The sequence below is a fragment of the Crinia signifera genome, chromosome 1 (genome assembly GCF_055691185.1).
Source record: "Crinia signifera chromosome 1, ASM5569118v1, whole genome shotgun sequence".
Taxonomy (NCBI): Eukaryota; Metazoa; Chordata; class Amphibia; order Anura; family Myobatrachidae; genus Crinia; species Crinia signifera.
Window position 1 is genome coordinate 108412133 of NC_139217.1, and position 19474 is coordinate 108431606.

At 46.0% G+C, this 19474-nt stretch overlaps 1 protein-coding gene across 2 annotated transcripts in view; it reads left to right on the plus strand.

Annotated features, from left to right (window-relative positions):
• The window catches only part of REELD1 (reeler domain containing 1), a 62694-nt gene that overhangs the window by 16895 nt on the left and 26325 nt on the right, over positions 1–19474 (plus strand). For both annotated transcript variants that reach the window (XM_083171229.1, XM_083171222.1), the window contains exon 2: positions 19133–19352. In XM_083171229.1, coding sequence (XP_083027355.1) covers positions 19133–19352 — 220 coding nt within the window. The remainder of the gene's footprint in view (positions 1–19132; positions 19353–19474) is intronic.

A 19474-nucleotide genomic window follows, 5' to 3' on the forward strand; every position in this document is an offset into this window, starting at 1 on the left:
GATACTGTCAGAAGTTCCGTTTGTGATTGTTCTGCCTCCACGCAGTGTTGGACAAGCTGCGTCCTCAAAAAAAAAAAAAAAATATATATATATATATATATATATATATATATATATATTGAAAGCCCAGACAAGTAAACAGGCACATTTCCTCTACTAGCCACCACCTCTGTATGGGCAAGGGAGGGTGCTGGGTCAGGGTGAATGTAGGGGAGGGTGCTAGGCCATGATATAGCTGTGAGCAAGTGATGGGATTTGGGCAGGGGATTGGGTGTGGGCAAGAGATTGGGGTTGAGATGTGGATGGGGCTGGGAAGGAGATGAGGCGCAAGAAAGGGATGGGACCTCTGCGGCCTCATTTTCTCTTGTGGTCTTCAGTGTAAGAACAATCCTGTGCAGAGGTCACTAATGACGTGTTTCATTGCTACAGGCTGCTTGAGAGAGCTGCCAGCCTGTAACAGCAAAAAGCTTTGGGTGCTCTCAGGAACTATCCCACACAGACTTGCTCTAATGATGTGCTATATTTCTGGACATTTACCTGGTACCATCAATTTGTAAAACCTTCCACCCCTACACCTGTATGTTGATGACGCATATCTAGTGAGGACTTACCATCTTGGATCGATTAGACCTTGTTCCAGACTCCTTCCTCCAGTGGTGAGCAGTGTGGTAGTACAACATTTGGGAATATACTCATACCCTATTGGTACTATCTATATGATCCAGTGCAGGTTCAGTTTTCAAACTGACTGGTGTTCCTGAGCTATTTTAGTTATTGTATTAGCCCAGATATTGAAATCGTTTTACAGATTCAATTGTAAAATATATCTGAGTGCTGCTTTTTCCTTTGGGTTTTTTCTATGCTGCCAATAGCATGTATACAGTTTATTGTGTGAGCCTCTGGATCTGGTCTATACCATTTTGAATTGGGACAGTAAGTTACACTTTTTGTCTCATCTTTGTTATTACTATTATTATTAGATTTTATTTATAATGCGCCACAAGTGGTTTGCAGCGCCATACATAGGGCACATATTAGGATAACACAGGGTAAAGAGGACTAAAAATACCAGTAACTGAAGAACAGAAACAGAGCACAGGTAACAATTAGCAGCACAATTCTGAGTACACAATACAGCTGAGATGTAGGGAAGCACAGGAGGGAAGAGGGCCCTGCTCCAAGGAGCTTACAGTCTAGAGCAGCGTTTCTCAAACTGTGGGTCCTGACCCCAAAGTGGGTCCCGAGATTCTCAGCATGGGGTCGCGACTCCATGTTACTGACCATCAGGCTGATGACTTTTCTAATCTCAGTCATTGATTCCAGGAGTCTGATAAATATGTTGAATTGTCTGTTATTTTAGACTCCTCCCATCACTCTGTGCCTCCACAATGCTGCCATGTATGTGCTGTCTGCTGACTACTCCTGTGACCTGATGACCTTCTGTAGTAACTTGCTGGGGTCCTGCAATATTTTTTATTGTCTGATGGGGTCCCAGAGCAAAATAGTTTGAGGAACCCTGGTCTAGAGAGAGAAGGATACAGACTGTGACATGAGGTGTAGGCAAGGCAGCCTGAAGGCAGGAATTGAGTATGGCAGGGATGGCCAGGACATGAGGTGACAGGTAGGTAGAGCGCCCTTGGTACTAGGCAGTGGCACACGCCGGTTGGTTTTTGGGAAACCAAAGACCAAGGTTTTTTTAGTGCTGCCGACGTCCTGCTGCTGTTTTATCCGAGTGCTCAGCAGACAGAGGCGCCTTTTCATGTAGCTGCGGCTCAACGGGTTGAGAGCACTGAAGAGCTCTATGTGCTTTCTGGTGAGCGGGTGTGGGCTCCTAGGGGTGTGGGGACACTAGGACAGTTATACTGCATTGACAGTATAAAAGCTTTTCAACGATTACAGGAGGAATTTCAATTACCTAATTCCTATTTTTTCCATTTTTTACAACTCAGACATGCCCTAACATTCTATTACCAGGATACCCTGCTTATTTTTTAGTGGGCCAATATTTTCCTTCCTTAACCATTTCCTGTTTATATAATTGTAGAATTTTGTGGGATTAGATTTGCTATCTGCAGCTATTTTACATTCAGTCTCTAATTTAGCCATCTTGATTGTATTTTTACATTTCTTATTACATTCTTTATATGCAGCAAATGATTTGGGTGTCCCATCTTGTTTAAATGTTTTGAATGCCCTGCTTTTTTTTAGCTATTTCAAATGTGACTTTGCTGTTAGGCCACATAGGTTTCTTTTTGACATTTGTTCTTTTATTTACCCTAGGAATAATTGGTACTTGTGTAGTTTCACGGTGCCAGCAAGGGGACTTAGACGCCATGCTGGCGCCATGAAACTACACAAGTACCGAATAATTTTATCAGTGCCCTCCAGCAGTATTTTTTTTTTAAGTTTGCCACCTTTCAGTAGTATCCATACCTCTAAATAATTCCTTCCAGTTTATATACTTTATGGACTCCTCAAACTTACCAAAGTTTGCTTTTCTGAAATTTAAGAACCTAGTTGCTCCAATATAATTATCATTGTTAAAATCTAAATAAAATGTGATCATACAGTATTGTGGTCACTGTTTCCCAATGTGGTTATGCTAGTAACAATGTCCCCGTTGTTGCTTATCAAGAGATCCAAAATATTGTTATTTCTGGTTGGACTTTCAATAAATTGATACAAATAGTGGTCATTTAGGGCATCCAATAAAACATTTCTCTTAGCGGTACTAGTTGACCTATCCTTCCAATTTATTTCTGGGTAGTTAAAGTCACCCATAATAATAATGTCCCTTAAGCTGGTTGCTTTTCCCACCTGTAGCAAGAGGTCTTTTTCCTCCTCCTTATTTATGTTGGGTGGTTTATAACATGTTCCCACTATAAGTTTTTTAGCCCCTTTAATATTAATCACGATTTCTACCCATACCGATTCTACCGACTCCATTGTGCTCTTGTTTATGTCTTCCCTTATGTATGGTTTTAAGGATGGTTTAACATATAAACAAACCCCACCTCCCCTTCTACCTAATCTGTTTTTTCTAAACAGACTATAACCTTCTATGTTAGCCTTCCACTCATGTGATTCATCCCACCAAGTTTCAGTAATACCTATGAGATCAAAATCTTCCTCCAAAACTAGGGTCTCTTTTTCCCACATTTTACCAGTTAAACTCCTAGCATTGAGATAAAGGCATTTCAAATCTCGTCTTTGCCCTTGTCATGTTACCTGTTACAGTTGCAGAAGGTTCCTAAAACGATAATTCCGTCTCATATAACCCTCCCCCCACCCTCCCAGTTTAAAATCTCCCCAAGCCTTCCCACCATTCTAAACCCGAGCACCCCTGCCGCCTCCTCGTTCAGGTGCAATCCGTTGTGGCAAAAGAGATGGCGCCCGACCGAGAAGCACACCCAGTTTTCTAGGAATTCAAATCCCTCCCTCCTGCGCCAGTCTTTGAGCCACATGTTAACCTCCCTAATCTCCCTCTGTCTCCCTGGGCTAGCTCATGACACAGGCAATATTTCTGAGATTATTACCTTAGATGTCCTCGCCTTAAGTTTATTGCCTAGATCCCTAAAGTCCTTTTTGAGGACATCCCATCTACCACTGACTTTGTCATTGGTGCCAACATGCACTAAGACCGCTGGGTCTTCCCCAGCCCCTCCCAATAATCTGTCTACCTGGTCTGCAATATGACGTACCGGAGCACCCGGGAAACAACAGACTCTGGCCCTTATTCTGATTGACGCGGACTTTACCGCATTCTTACGGATCGCGTCTTTTCGCCGTCTGCGCATGCGTGGAGAACGCAACGCGCATGTGCCACGCCTAGACTCCGTACCAGTTCGGCAAAATCCCGTCCAAAACTGTTGCCCGCAATCAGTCGGGAAATATGGGCGTATTATGGGCGTCATGCGGAATGGCACATGGGCGTAGTTTCAAAGTGGGCAAAACGGGGCGGAAACATGGGCGGACACGGGGGAGTACACTTATGTTGGGGGGCGTACATTCGGAAACCACTCCGAATGCACGCGATCAAAAAGGGCAGAAATGTGCGGTGTCCACAAGTGTACTATTGCTTTGCGTACACCACTCGTTCATGCGGTAGGCGAACGTACGCCTAATGACTACAACCATTAACACCTGAACCCAATAGAATCTACTCCTTTACTCATTACTCACTGCTTTAATTGAAACCATTGCTGCTTCAAGGAACCCGTACTAAACACCCACATATGCTGTACTTGTCAGACACTTTCAAACTGCTAACAATGGACATGACAGAATATTAATACTAGCAATACACATGTGTATTTGACATGTACTCATGAAACCACACATTTTGGGTAAAGTAAACACATTTATTTATATTCATGTCACAGTCAATGGCAGTGTGATGCAATGACCATAAAATAATACATACAAACAATAAACAACATGGCAGGAATGCCGCAAAATAAATAATAATACAAAACAAATATAATTGCACACAGATGGACTCCAGCACCTCCTATGTGCCACTGCACATGCAGCCAGTGGGAAATGATGAGGCTGCTGGCCCTTCTACAGCAGGGCAAGCTGCACCTGACCATTCAACAGCAGGGCACCCTACACCTGGCCCTTCTGCAGCAGGCCAACCTGCAGCTGGCTCATATGCACCATCAGCAGAATCATTTGGAACACAACCGGGGACTTCACAAGATAGTACCATGGCCATCACTTCAAGTACAGCTGACAGTAATGCCAGGCAAAAGAGGGCAACAGGGGAACCACAAAGGACATATGAAGCAAGGGCTCAGCTGGTTCCCCTCAGCACGTGATTGGACACAAGAAGCTGACACACACAGCACAATGGAAGATTTGGGAACACATAACGGCAGAGATTAATGCAGCCACAAGTTCATTTCCGACCACGTTTGGCCTTGGTAGGCTCCTTGGCCTGTGCAGCAGCTCTTCGGGGACGGCCAGATGCTGGGGCAGGTGGAGCAGATGATGTGGAGGGGTTGGCTGGTCTACCCCTCCTGCCAGCAGGGAGTGTTGCCGCTGGTAATGCACCAGAAACGGATGCCATTAGGACCCTGTTGCTGGTAACCAGCTCCACCATAAGCTCATTATGGTGGAGGAGGAGATCATTTTGGCGGGTGGCTTGCTCGGCCAGCACCTGAGCACTTGCAGCCATGGCCTGCATGCTCGCAGCCATGGACTGCTGGGTGCTGACCAAGCTCGCCAGGATCTCCTCGGTCCTACGCACCCGTTCTGATGCCAAGTCTCCCTGCTGGTTGATGTCCCCAAGCACCTCGGCCAAGGCGGCCAAATCGGCTTGGCCCGATGCCTGCTGCTGCACAGGCCTACCTCTGGGGCCAGGTGGCACGGACTCCTCCACCTCCTGAACAGAGTCGTCACCAAGCGGTGGGGTGTCTGTGGGCAAAGATAAACACAATTAGGAGACATTCTACGATAATTACTTGCACAAGTTTATGGCATGACCAATATTTACCTTCCAGAAAAGACGCAAACACTTCAGCTGGGGCCTCGCTATCCATAGTGCTCACCCCCCGGATCTCCTCAACTGATATGCAGCTCTCGGCCATCACCTCCAGGGGGGTGAGCTCTAGCCCTGATGGCATGGGGCCGGCCCCAGATGTCTGGCTGTGGTCCCACCGCTTGGTCAGCTTGCTCTTCAGGTTGGTTTTGAAGTCCTGCCACCTGCAATGTAAGTTGACATATTAATACATGTCACTCCCAATGTTAGCTGTTGCAGCCATTGCTCTGTGCTACATATTACAACATGTGATTATTGTCCCATATATAATATTACATGCAACTATGATATCAACCGTTACAATACACATTCACAATCACCCTACTCTAACTCACAATGAAATTACATGGCAATAATGTATGTGTATCGTAACAACCTCACGGGCCATTTGCTAAATGCATCTAAGGATCAATTCAATCATTACTTGGCTATTACTGGCCACATGTATCACAAAACAACTTGCCTCTTCTTCACATGGTCCGTCTCACGAACTTGTGGCGCTACTTCATTAATCTCTGCCGTTATCTGTTCCCAAATCTTCCATCTGCGTGTGTGTGTCAGCCTCTCGGATGGACACTCTATCCAATCACGTGCTCGGGGAACCAGGATGGCCAGCTCCTGTGCTTCATATGCCTTATTTTTTTTGGGTGGTTCCGCTGTTGCACTGGCTCGCCCCTTGCCACGTCCCTGGCCACGCCCCCTGGCACCAGTCGCTGCACTTGAAGTGCTGGCCATGGTACTACCTTGTGAAGTCCCCTGTTGTGTTCCAAACAATTCTGCTGATGGTGGATATGAGCCAGCTGCAGGTTGGCCTGCTGCAGAAGGGCCAGGTGTAGGTTGCCCTGCTGTAGAATGGTCAGGTGCAGGTTCCCCTGCTGGAGAAGGGCCAGCAGCCTCCTCATTACCCACTGCCCGCATGTGCAGTGGCACATAGGTGGTGCTGGAGTCCATCTGGTCAAATAGTTGCTGCAGCACTGGGTCCACCTCTGGTTGGGATCCAGACATGTTAGCAACAACATTGTCACCTTCTAATACACCTTTATATACTGTTTGTGTAATCTGTTTGGCGGACATCAGCGGCAGCTGCGTTCCGTGCGTGAGCGTACGTCGCTGGTTTTTCGCGCCGCATACGGTGGCGGAAATTCCATTGTGTAAAACCTGGCGAAAGTTCGACATGAAATACTGGTCACCAATGCTAACATTGCATAGAATCTTCTGATACACCTGTGACTATTGCTCAATACACATGCTATTTGCTAGCATGACATGACATTTCATTCATGACTACTGTGGTATTGTGGCGTTTTAGTGCAAGCTAAAAGTAGCCCATTCCCTTAGAGAATCCAGGCCACAAGTCATGCAATACTCATCTCTACTGTTATAGACCACACATGTGAGAGCCCTATAAATAATGTCTTCCTGCTAGAATCATTTGTCTTCAGATCTGGACTTGTCAGGGTCTAAGGTAAGCTCTTCCATGCTCCTTGTAGATATGATATCCATTAACAATGTAAGTGTATGAATGTATGCACTATTGCCTCACTGACTACAGATTGTTGGGCCAGCAAAGTGGTGTATTATTATTGCAACATGTCACATGTTCACTATTTCACTCACAGGGCTTAAACCTGTGTGGGTTCATCTATTGCAGAACAACATGTCCCAGCAATAGATGAAATGTGTCATAGTACATGATGTCGGCAAAAAATGCTGACACCTTTATCTGTGTGTTTTGGACGGTGTGTATTGAGTTCATATTATTGTGTCATCATTAGAGAGTCAAATGGATCTGCGGGATTTCATGGGGCGCCCATCTATTGTACGTATTGAAGGCTACAAATCTATTTGTAGTGGGATATGGCCATTATGTGCATAGGTGCATCAGTATTTATGTTCATTTCTTTATAGGTTGCTGAAGCTATTATGCGCTACATGGAGAGGAGGCTAAGGGCACTTGCGGCTCTCCCCACTCGTCGGCCAAGGAGGCCAGGACGTGCTAGAATCTATCGCACACGGGTGACTCTGTTTGCTATGCCCGATGATGAGGTACTTACTAGGTACCGGTTACCGCCACATGTCATTCTGGATCTGCTCACCTTAATTCAGAGCGATCTGGAACCTCTACACGGGATCACGACAGCAATTCCGCCTCACACACAGCTGCTGGCGGTGTTGCATTTCTGCGCCTCAGGATCATTCCAACAAGTAGTGGCAGTACTTGCTGGAATATCTCAGCCGGCCTTCTGCCGAATCCTGAGGCGTGTGACGTCGGCCATGTTCAGGCGCAAGGGGCACTTCATGGCCATGACATTTGCCACCGAGACCCTGCGCAGAAGCCAGCAGGCCTTCCATCAAATTGCTGGCTTCCCTAATGTGATAGGGGCTGTGGATGGCACCCATGTACCATTTGTGCCTCCATCTCGAAGTGAGAAAATATATAGGAACCGCAAATTGTTCCACTCACTGAACGTGATGGTGGTATGTGGCCCATCCATGGAGATTCTCGCCTTCAACTCGAAGTTTCCCGGAAGTGCCCATGACTCTCATGTCATCCGACAAACCGGGATATGGCATAGACTCCAAGAGCTGGAAGGCCGTGATGCGTGGGTTCTGGGTGACTCCGGTTACCCATGTACGCCCTGGCTACTTACGCCGTACAGCTACCCAGCACCGGGCCCACAGGAGGCATTCAATCGGGCGCATGTTGCCACCAGGCAAGTGGTGGAGCGCTCAATTGGCCTTTTAAAAGGTCGATTTAGAGTGCTCCACCGCACTGGTGGTGACTTACAATATGCGCCTGAAATGGTGTCGAGGATCGTGGGCCTGTGTATATTTTTCCACAACATTGCTGTGCGGCGTGAGATACCCTTTGATGAGTGGGAGGTACCATCTGAGCCGCAAGATCCGCCCATGCGCCCATCCCGCGCCCCTGAATGCCGGAGGGGATACCAGCTGCGGGACTCTGTGGCGCAAAGATACTTCAGGTACATGTTATTGAGTTGACAGAACACACCAATTATTGTACAAATCACCCCTTCAAATAAGTACAGTGTGTTAGTTGTCAGTGTTACAACACGAAAATTAGCCAGCCTGCCCTCCTAATGGCAAAGAAATAGGAGATATTTATCATATGTGCTTAGTTTGGGGGGAAGATAAATATTGGTGCTAATTATTATACCTTGTTAAAGGGATCTTATGTGTTTGTTATATCTTCATTATTGCAGTTGATACTATCCCTGATGACTGGTGAGTACATTGATTTATTCTGTAATGTGTTTTGGATTTTTTCATGTGTTGATGTCTGATTTGTTTGCAGATATATATATATATATATATATATATATATCTATATATATATATATATATATATATATATATATATCTATATATATGATATTAGAATTTATTCACATGTTTCAACATTTCAAGGAGCAGGCAGGCAGGCAGGCAGGCAGGCAGGCAGGCAGGCAGGGCTGTTGTATAATGCTGGTCTCAGGATACCTGCAAGTGTGTGTATGTGTCTTTTACACATAAATGTACGCATACACATAGATGCATAGAGTAAATAATGCTAAGTACAGCTATGCGTTGCTAAGCTATAGCACGCGTTGCTTGGCGGAGCGAGGCGTCATTGGATTTGCTAAGTGCATACACACTGTGTTTTATATATATCAGATTTGTTCATTGCCATACATCAACACTACTGTTTTGAAGGCAAGCGAATTTTTCACCATTTGTGTTGGCGCAGAGACGCTGTTCATGTAAAGATGAACAATAAAGTTATTAACACAAATAACTGTGATCAACCAATGCCACCAGCTGATTGGTTGATAGATGCCATTGTCAACATGGCGGAGACACGAAGGGCAGAACCCTTCACACATGCGGAGCTGAGGGTTCTTGTCTCCGTCATGGAGACAAGGCTGGGCCGTGCAGGGCCCTTCATAACCAACAGGCATAAGCGGAGGGCCTATGCAGCGGCAGGGCGCCGAATTTACGCCCGCACTCGGGTGCGGAGGTCCCTCGGGCAGCTGGAGAGGCGGTGGTCGGACCTCCGCAGGCGCCAGCCCCAGCTGCTTGAGCAACTCAGGGGCGAAATTGCTGAATGTGAGTATTTTAGCTATGAAATTTCGCACTTACAACATAGCATATATAAACAATAAAATGTGTCTCATGATAAGTGGGTGTCCATGGGTTTAAAAGTCCATAGACTGTTATATGTGCTTCTTCCTGGTTAACATGCAGTCATGTGGCTTTTATATGTAATGCCATAGCATTGAGGATTATGATGCATACAATGTGCCAGATCTAATATGTGTTACACATTGCTAAATGCCTGGGTTGTAATGTGTGAACAAATTACTACCAATCACATACTACTTTAAATGTCACAATTTTGAATCCATTAACAGTAAGGAGCTACTTTCCTGCATCGTTTGCCATCATTATCACCCTTCCATGTATGTCTTGTTATGGATTAATACATGTACCCCAATGACCCCACATTGACCATGATGTTTTTTTCTAACACACAGCACGAGCCCAAGCACAACAGGCCCGTGAAGAGGCGGAGGCTGCCCTGGCACAGGAGGAGGCCCAAGACCCGGAGGAGGAGGTGGCGGCAATGGTGGAGGAGGAGGAAGTGGAGGAGGAGGAGATGGTGGTGGAGGAGGAGGAGGTGGTGGAGGAGGATGTGGAAGCGGAGTTGGTTGCGGAGGAGGAGGTGTTGGTGGCGGAGGAGGAGGTGGAGGAGGAGGTGGTGGTGGAGGAGGAGGAGGAGGAGGAGGAGGAGGAGGAGGTGTTGGAGGAGGAGGAGGTGTTGGAGGAGGAGGAGGAGGTGTTGGAGGAGGAGGAGGTGTTGGAGGAGGAGGTTGTTGGTGCAGAGGAGCTGGCGGAGGAGGGTTCGGAGGAGGCCACGGTTGCCCCGGAGGACTCGGATGATGAAGGGGAGGAGGCGTGCCAGGCCCCGGAAGATCAGCAGATCGGTATGTTAACATAATGCATCATTCATGAAGTAGTTGTACTGGTATTTTTTATGTAGCACTGGTGATAAAAAAAATTTTTCCCATACTATTCATATAGACCCCAAAGTGGGTAGCTACAGATACAGGTACGGGTTAGATGGGGTGTCCAAGGCATCCCTTTCATCCAGGACACCTCTGAATTACACCGGTTTGTGGGATGGCGTGGAGCTCCATTTTGACTGCCACATAACCGTTGTAGTTAAACAGGATCCTGGCGTAAAGGGATGAGTGGATCATTTGTGGATTAAATTCACCTGCTGCAAGCGTTGATTATGACCCATCAAATAGTGGAATCTATATTGTTGGTGAATGTTATTTATAAACTCTAGGATGTATGCTATAAATGGAGTATGTCCCGGCCTACCTTGGAATGGAGTCAGAAGTTGCCAGTGTCCCAGGAGCCTCCTCTACCTAAATACCCCCTGTAGTTCTGATTTTTATTTTTCCCTCACAGAATTGTAGGTTGCTTTAGACAGAATTATGATTTTGAGGATGTGTACTGTGCATTCCTGACATTTGCATTACTCCCATGCCACGAACCATCACTGAACTTAGACTGAGCAGATTGTGACAAGTTCTTATTGACGGAGGCCATGACCTGCTTGTCATTGGTTAGTCATGGGTGGGTTGTGACTGAGAAGAAACAATATGACTGTTATGTCTTCTGCAGAGTAAAGGGTATAGGCCGAAAAAGACAGTATGTAGTAAATAAGTTAGCATGTATGTATATATGTATGTGTCATATCTATTTATCTATGTGTGTCTCTATCTCTCTACATCATGGGTCCTCAAACTGCGGCCCTCCAGATGTTGTGAAACTACAAATCCCGGCATGCCTTGCCACAGTTTTAACACTTCCTTATAGCAAAACTGTGGCAAGGCATGCTGGGATTTGTAGTTTCACAACATCTGGAGGGCCGCAGTTTGAGGACCCATGCTCTACATAGATATATATATATATACACACATGTCACCAAGCATTTGTGCAATTTATGTCGCAGTATGTGAAATGTATGCAAGAATAACATGACTAATTGTTGCCCCTTTGACATGCCCACAGATGACACCACACCGGCAGATGAGGGGGTGCGTGGGGCCCTCCTGCGACTGGAGCACCATCTGTGGCTGGCTCAAGCAGACCTGCAGGACCTGAAAGATCAGCTTCTTTAAATTATAATTTTCTATTTTTTTTTAGTTATGTTAATTGTGTGGTTTAATAAATTCTTTATGCAAGTTCACAGTTGTTGGTTTTTATTTGCACTTTAAATAGTATATGTGTAGATTGTTTATAATCTTTTACACAGGGTGTAATACAAACCATTGCACTTCAATTGCTGTAAGGGTTAATGTGTGCAATGCATGTGTTAGGCATGCTTGTAAGGATATATTGGAATCTAATTGATTCCAATTCCAAATAAGCAGTTTTTTATGAGGATAGGTAATTGAATAAGTGGGTCATGTGATGTATAGCAGAAGATACTTCATAGTGGGTTGTTTGGCGTAAATACTCCGCTTACGTGCGGTAGCACCGCTTGGCTCCCGTTCGGATGCGGTATTCCCGAGCATACTCTGTAATACTCTGTAATACCGTGCCGAATCGGAGTGTTTCTCCCGCACACGCATGGTTTGTATGTCGTCCGTAAACACGCCCTGTTCTTAAAGAGTGAGTCCGTCCGAATGCGGAGGACACGTGGGCGTTTCTACGGACGATGGCCGCACGCGGCAAAACACCGTGGCGTACGGACCGCACCGTAAGAATGCGGGAATATCCGCACCGATCAGAATAAGGGCCTATATGCCTATCACATTCCCGATAACAGATTTCCCTATCAACTTTCCTAATAATTGAATCCCCTATCACCACCATCTGCCTTGGTCCCTTCCTCTCTGAATTACTCTCCCTGCCAGAGGGGGTATTCCTCTGGTTGCTAGAGGAACCCTTCCCTGCCAGCTCCTCACTCTCGACCATAGTTTCTGCGTCCATTTGGGCGTATCTACTAGGGTTTGGTAGTTCAGAGCTTGCCTGTTGCTTCCTCAATCTTCTATTCCTCCTAGACTCCCTGTTACCCAGCTACCAATCCTCTCTTTCTCGCTTGACTCATATTATTGTGACCTGCAGGATGCTCAGCCCCTCCCACAGTAACTTGCACACTCCATCCAGCTTAATGTTCCCATAGATGCATACTATGTGGCAGATGACCATTGATGGTTTTACCTATCGATGGTCATCCATTTGCTTTGACTAACTGGGGCAGGGCTTCATGGATGTCGGGAGTGCAGCCATGCTCCATGTCCCAGCATTTTGGGGGAAATAAAAAATATTTGGTTATGCTGTGCCATTGATTGAGGGAAACCATCTGTTTTTTTGGAAAAATGACATCAGCCATAAAGCATCAATGATTACGAATCATTAATGGCCGATGGCCATCCCTAGTACAAGGGACACAGTGTGGGCCCATGTAACAATCCTTCCACATGTCTGCAGCCCTGGAGAGAGAGTGTGTATCTGAGTGATTCTGAGAAAGGGTATTGCTAGTGAATACATTTCTCCCAACTTTCATTGGGCGTCTGAAGTTTCGGGGGCGCAACCTCACATTGAGGGAGCATGGCCTTCAAATCGCGTCACTCACATGAGACCCCCGTTTTGCCGCTGCTGCCTGTCTGTCTGCGGGGAACAGACGCTATGCGCATGCACACAGCGTCTATTCCCCGCTGGTGGCAGCGGGGACTCCCAACTGCCCCCCCATGGGACACTGCTGGCCCCGGGCGGGCCACGTGAACATCCCTGAAAACCGGGACGTTCCCACGGTAAGCTGGACATTTGGGAGCTATGGAATTTGAGAAGTGAGAGAGAATCACTAACAACTATTTTGGCTCCGAGCTCCTAGTATGAACTTACACCCCTTGTTAGAATTATCAGCCTAATGTACTGTAGCTTTAGTCTTTTGTCCTGGGATGAAAATACACATTATATATATATATATATATATCTTATAGGCGTGCGCACAGGGGGTGCCGGGGGTGCACAGGCACCTCCTAATGACCAGCACCCCCCGCACAATATCAGCACTTCCTAATGACCGGCAGCGGCAGTGCCCCCTCCCCCGGCCGCCTAGCAGTACCTGCGCTGGGCTGGCCTGGCTTGGCTCCTTCAGGCTTTAGCAGTCAGAAGGACTCGAGGTTTCAAAAGGGGGCGTGGCCACGGGGGGTCCGTGATTAGGCCACGCCCCTGCCTTTTCCTGTGCCCGGGTGAACTAGTGCAGCTGCAGTAGCCCTGTAGCCTACTGTTTTGTGGCAGGCTCCTAGGCTGGCTCCTGGCTGAAACCTGAAGGTAATGTATGCAGAGACTGGGGAGTGTGCCATTTATTGTGAGGGAGTGGGCTGTGTGTGAGAATGTAGTGAGGGGAACAGGGGGCCTGATTCAGGATCACTCACTAAGCAGCAATCTTTTGCTGCCTAGCAAGCGGAACACCGCCCACGAATAACTGGGAAACTGTACTGTCCCTGCTGTATTGTTACCTGCCTGGCTGATGCGGTGACCAGTGGTGCCGCTGATGGCTGCCTAGGCGCTGTACAGCTCGGCGGGTATTTTTTCCCTGTGTGATAACTGTGCTGTCTCTGCCTATATTGTTACCCACCCGTGGGTCCAGTGGTGCGGCTGATGGCTGCCAAGGCACTGCGCAGCTCAGCGAATATATGTTCCGTGTCTATATCCCCCAGGGTACATCTAGCGTATACATATAATACATACATTAGTCACTATGCACTGTGTAATGTGACTATGGGTCACTATGTGTGAATTTTAGTCACTATGCGCTGTGTAATGTGACTATAGGTCACTATGTGCAAATATTCGTCACTGTGCTGTGTAATGTGACTATGGGTCACTACGTGCAAATATTCGTCACTGTGCTGTGTAATGTGACTATGGGTCACTACGTGCGAATATTCATCACTGTGCTGTGTAATGTGACTATGGGTCACTAGGTGCGAATATTCATCACTGTGCTGTGTAATGTGACTATAGGTCACTACGTGCGAATATTCATCACTGTGCTGTGTAATGTGTCTATAGGTCACTACGTGCGAATACTCGTCACTGTGCTGTGTAATGTGAATATGGGTCACTACGTGCGAATATTGGTCACTGCACACTGTATAATGTGAATATGGGTCACTGCGCACTGTATAATGTGAATATGGGTCACTACATGCTGTGTAATGTGATTATGGGTCACCATGCAGCCATTTTCCCAGTGGTCTTTACCGCTGCTCTGCCGGACCGATGATGAGGTGAGTAGAATTAAATGGGTGAAGGGTGCACAGCATGTGGGTCCCCCAGCGACACTTATGTGACATCATATGTAATAGCCATTACAATGTGTGGTATAATATGTAATGGGCATTATGGCATGTGTCATAATGTGTACTGGGCATTCTGGCATAATGTACAATGGGCATCATGGTGTGAGGCGTAATGTGTAATGGGCATCACGTTGTGAGGAGTAATGGGCATAGTGGTCTGAGTCAATGTGTAATGGGCATCACAGTGTGAGGTGCAACATGTAATGGGCATCATAGTGTGAGGCGTAATATGTAATGGGCCTTACAGTTTGTGGCATAATGTGTAATTACAGTGTTTGGTATAATGTGTATTGGGCATTACGGTGTGTGGCATAACGTGTTGGGCATAATGGCATGTGGTATACTATGTAATCCTTATTATCCCTATTTTACAAACAATTGTCAAGCCCTGGCATAATGTGGAATGTCAATTACTGTGTGTGGCATTATGTGTGATGGGCATTATGGTGTGTGGTATTATGTGAAATGGGCATTATGCTGGGTGGCATTATGTGGAATGGGCATTACTGTGTATTGCATTATGTGTGATAGGCATTATGTTGTGTGGCATTATGTGTAATGGGAATTACGGTGAGTGGCATTATGTGTAATGGGCATTATGGTGTGTGGCATTATGTGTAATGGCCATTACAGTGTAAATTTTCGGCGCACACTGTCCCTGTTTCTGGTGTGTGTGATGGGAATAATTAATCCTGAAGCCCATATACATAAAAAAGTCACCTATTTAGTTTGCATTGATGCCCAGTAGGCGGTGATGGACACGCCCAGTAGGCTTTGATGGACACGCCCAGTAGGCGTGATGAACACGCCCCTCCAATGGTGCACCCCCTAAGAAAATGGGCTGCACAAGCCTATGATATATATATATATATATATATAATATATATTTACTGTACATTTACTTACAGTACAGTAGCTCTAAATTGGGTCCTTTATTTATGGAAGTGTTTTCAGAAGCAGCTGGTAAGTTATGTTACTACATGAGAAATGTGATTTCTAAAGTTGCTAGTAAAAATCCCATAAAAATGGCGGCTTCTGCAATGTACTTTCACTTTCAGCTGTGACCATTTTTAGCCCTCAAACTTTCCACTCCACCCTCAGTCCTATCTGCTCCTACCTCTAATCTCTGTCCTCGTAGCTCCCTTTCTCCATATCCAGCAAGTTTGAAACAGATCAGTGTCCCTGCAAAAATTGCTTTAACTTTGTTATGAAATCTTTTAGCACACAAATGCATAAATTGGTCCATCAAGTGCCCTCTAGTGGTAAGTGGCGGTAATTCACCTCTAGAACTAGAACTGGCTCACTAGTCATTCTTTTGGATGTGAAGTCCTTAGAGTGCCGCCCACACACACTACACTGCTGTACACAGGGTTGCTCCCATAGGGCGGCACCAGGACCATGCAACGCACAGTTAGAGAGAAGTGCTGGCCTCTGCTCTTTTATATATCCGTTGATGTCAGCTGCCCACCCCCCGAACCTGCCTCAACGGGGAATGACCATGGGAACGTACGCCCATCACTTTCATGGGAACTCCCATGAAACGCTGGGCTTTCCCATGGGTGAATCCACTGGCCCCCCGCCACACGCCCCCCACCTGCAGTTGTGTGCGCGCGCCCGGCAAATAATCAATTTGCCGTGGCCGCTCGCACATAGCGACTGCACATGCACAGTCGCAAAAAATCATATAAACTAGAATCACCCCCTAAGTGTGAATAAACTAGAATCACCCCCTAAGTGTGAATAAACTAGTTCCACTATTATAGAAAAAAGCACTTTAACTTTTAGTGCTCCAACTTTTATCAGATCCCTCAAGCTGCCTGCTTCTCTTTTATGTATGATTTTGACAAAAATCATATTGTAACACAGGATGGAAAGTTATTATCGAGAAGTGCATAAATATAGGAACATTTATGTAATATACAAGACTACTAGACTGACTGCATGCAGAAATATAAAAGTCAATTAATGTTAGTGAGCTGGAGCAATGACAGAGGTAGAGCTATTACCCATAACCACCTTGTACACCAGCTCACATTATTTCCTGCATTATGCAAGTTCTCCGAATTACCGGCTGCTGCAGAATCCTCTTTCTTGTCACTCTCATAGGCAATTTAAAAGTTTTCTTTCCCCTCAATCACTTACTACCAGAGATGAGTTCAGGATAAAACCTCAGCTTTCTCCATGGTATATATGGTTATAATAAGTATCACACAATAACAAGCATCTTTGTGACACTTTCCCTGCCTTGTGTAACCCTAATGTGGGATTTGATGATAGTGATACTTTTTATACAATGGTTGGCTAAAGTTTGTTCTGCAAAGAAACTACAATGCTACTTTGGATACTTTTGTAATTGCCTCGGAACTTGCCAAGCTTAGCAGAGTGATCCCAGCTCAACTTCTGGCACAAACCCTAACAAGCCATAGTCCTGTGCCAGGCTGATGTACAGTGGGCTCTGCTGTATCCATCACTGTGCAGTGACAGGTAAATGCTTAAGAGTCATGATTGATTAGATTGCTGCAGACTTCTGGCTTTGCAAACACACAGACTTGGAACAAACAGGGTTCGCTGCTTTTTTTTTTTGGCAGTTAACTTATGATTAATGGATATTTTTATTTTGGTGGGTTCTGTGCGACTGCAGCTTGGATGAAGATGGTACTTAGCACATTACTTCATACAATGTATTACAATTAATGTGTTCTTACAGTTCATTAATATATTACATATCAATCTCTTTAAGATGTATTCATTTGTGTGGATTCATTATATTAGTTATTATTAGTATACATTTTTGGATTACATGTTTGTACCATTATGTAATATTTACTGTCCTGGTCATAACAGCACAACTGCAAAGCAGAGCTTAACCTCTTCAGTGGTAATCCCGAGCAAGCCCGGAACTTCTCGGGATTGCTGCTGGTTAGAGCCGGGCAGCACCGCTGAGCTGATGACTGGACCCAGCTCTGGCTGCTCGGTGGCGCGTCCCCTTCCCCTCCCCCCCCCCCCCCAGTTGTGTTACAGTCTACGTCCCTGCAGCGACACCATGTCCTGGACCCTAGACACAGTGTGGTGGTTTTTTAGGTAGTGCTCCCACTAAAAGACTTGCCCAGTGGGGAGCACTACCTTAAAAAACACCACTGAAGGGGTTAAAAAAGGCCAAACATTGGTTTGTTCCCTTGTGTAGGCTATATCCATACCATTTATCATATGCAAGTTTAAGGTGGGCACACACCTTGGCGAACACCCGGGTGATCGGGTTAAATGCTTGACCCCCTGTGAGCCCCATGTGGGCTCTGTGCTAGAAATAACTTACTGTGGGCCAGATGTACTAAGCTTGTACTAAAAGTGATAAAAATGAAGAGTGATAAAGTGCCAGGCAATAAGCACCTAACTGTCACAGGCTGTGTTTGACAAATGACAGGAGCTGATTGGTTGGTGGTTTATCACTCCCCATTTTATCACTTTTCAAGTACATGTCACCCAGTGTATGGAGGTCTAAGGGAATGGGAGGTTGGCATCTGAAATATTAAACAGTACATAAGATGCAACCTCCAAACCTGACCATTTATTGGCCAATGCTTCTGTATACACATATATACATTAGTAAGCCCAATCCCCAGATAGTATAAGTGTGTAGCCAGCATTACAGCTTACATTTCTTACAACTCTTAAGGCCCCCATACATCGAGGCGATTTGGTCCGATTTCGGCCAATTGCAACCAATTGGCCCGTTAAGTCGGACCAAATTGCCTCTCCCTGACATGCCATCAGGTCCAATGAGCGGTCCCTTGCGCATCAGACCCGTTCCTCCAGGCGGCGAGGCGGGCGGTAAGCAGGTACGCATGCGATCCATCACAACATCCCTGCCGCCGGGAAGGTCCCGGCGGCTCGCAGGGTATCGGGTGTCCGTACACTTCTGCGAGACATCCCAGGCAGTGTATTGGCACCTTTACAGTGTCTCCATATCTGTACTGTGTAACTAAGGGCTGCAAAGCCTACACCAGCTTGTCACACACGTGGTCATTTCTAAATCACACAGCTTTGCTACAGTACTAAATTAATGTGTTCTATACAATGACCTAATGAAGGTGTCATGTTTAAGTGATAATCTAGATATTATTTTATAAGTGGACGTATTTCTTTTTAGCAATAACCACACATGACTGATAAATATCACATTAATAACAAGTCTCTGTTTCAGGTAGATCATGGTGCAATGGCTCCGGTGCAGGGGTATGTATGGATCTGCATCAGTCTTGGGCTTATCTCCTACTCTGCAGCCTTCTCACATGGGGGAAGCTTTGCTGCCTGCTCAGACATGAGGCCAAAACACATCCGAGCACAACCCCAGAACCCCAGGAGAAACTATGTTACCATTCATACCAACCGCTCCTTCTACCTGCCTGGAGAAACAGTCCCTGGTGAGCAGTCTATCATTATCGGAAAGTACAAACTGTGATGTGGCCTATGTGTGCAGGGTGCCCCTTCCTCTGGTGGCAAGCTGATTTAATGATAGTATTATGCGATTATATATGCACATGCA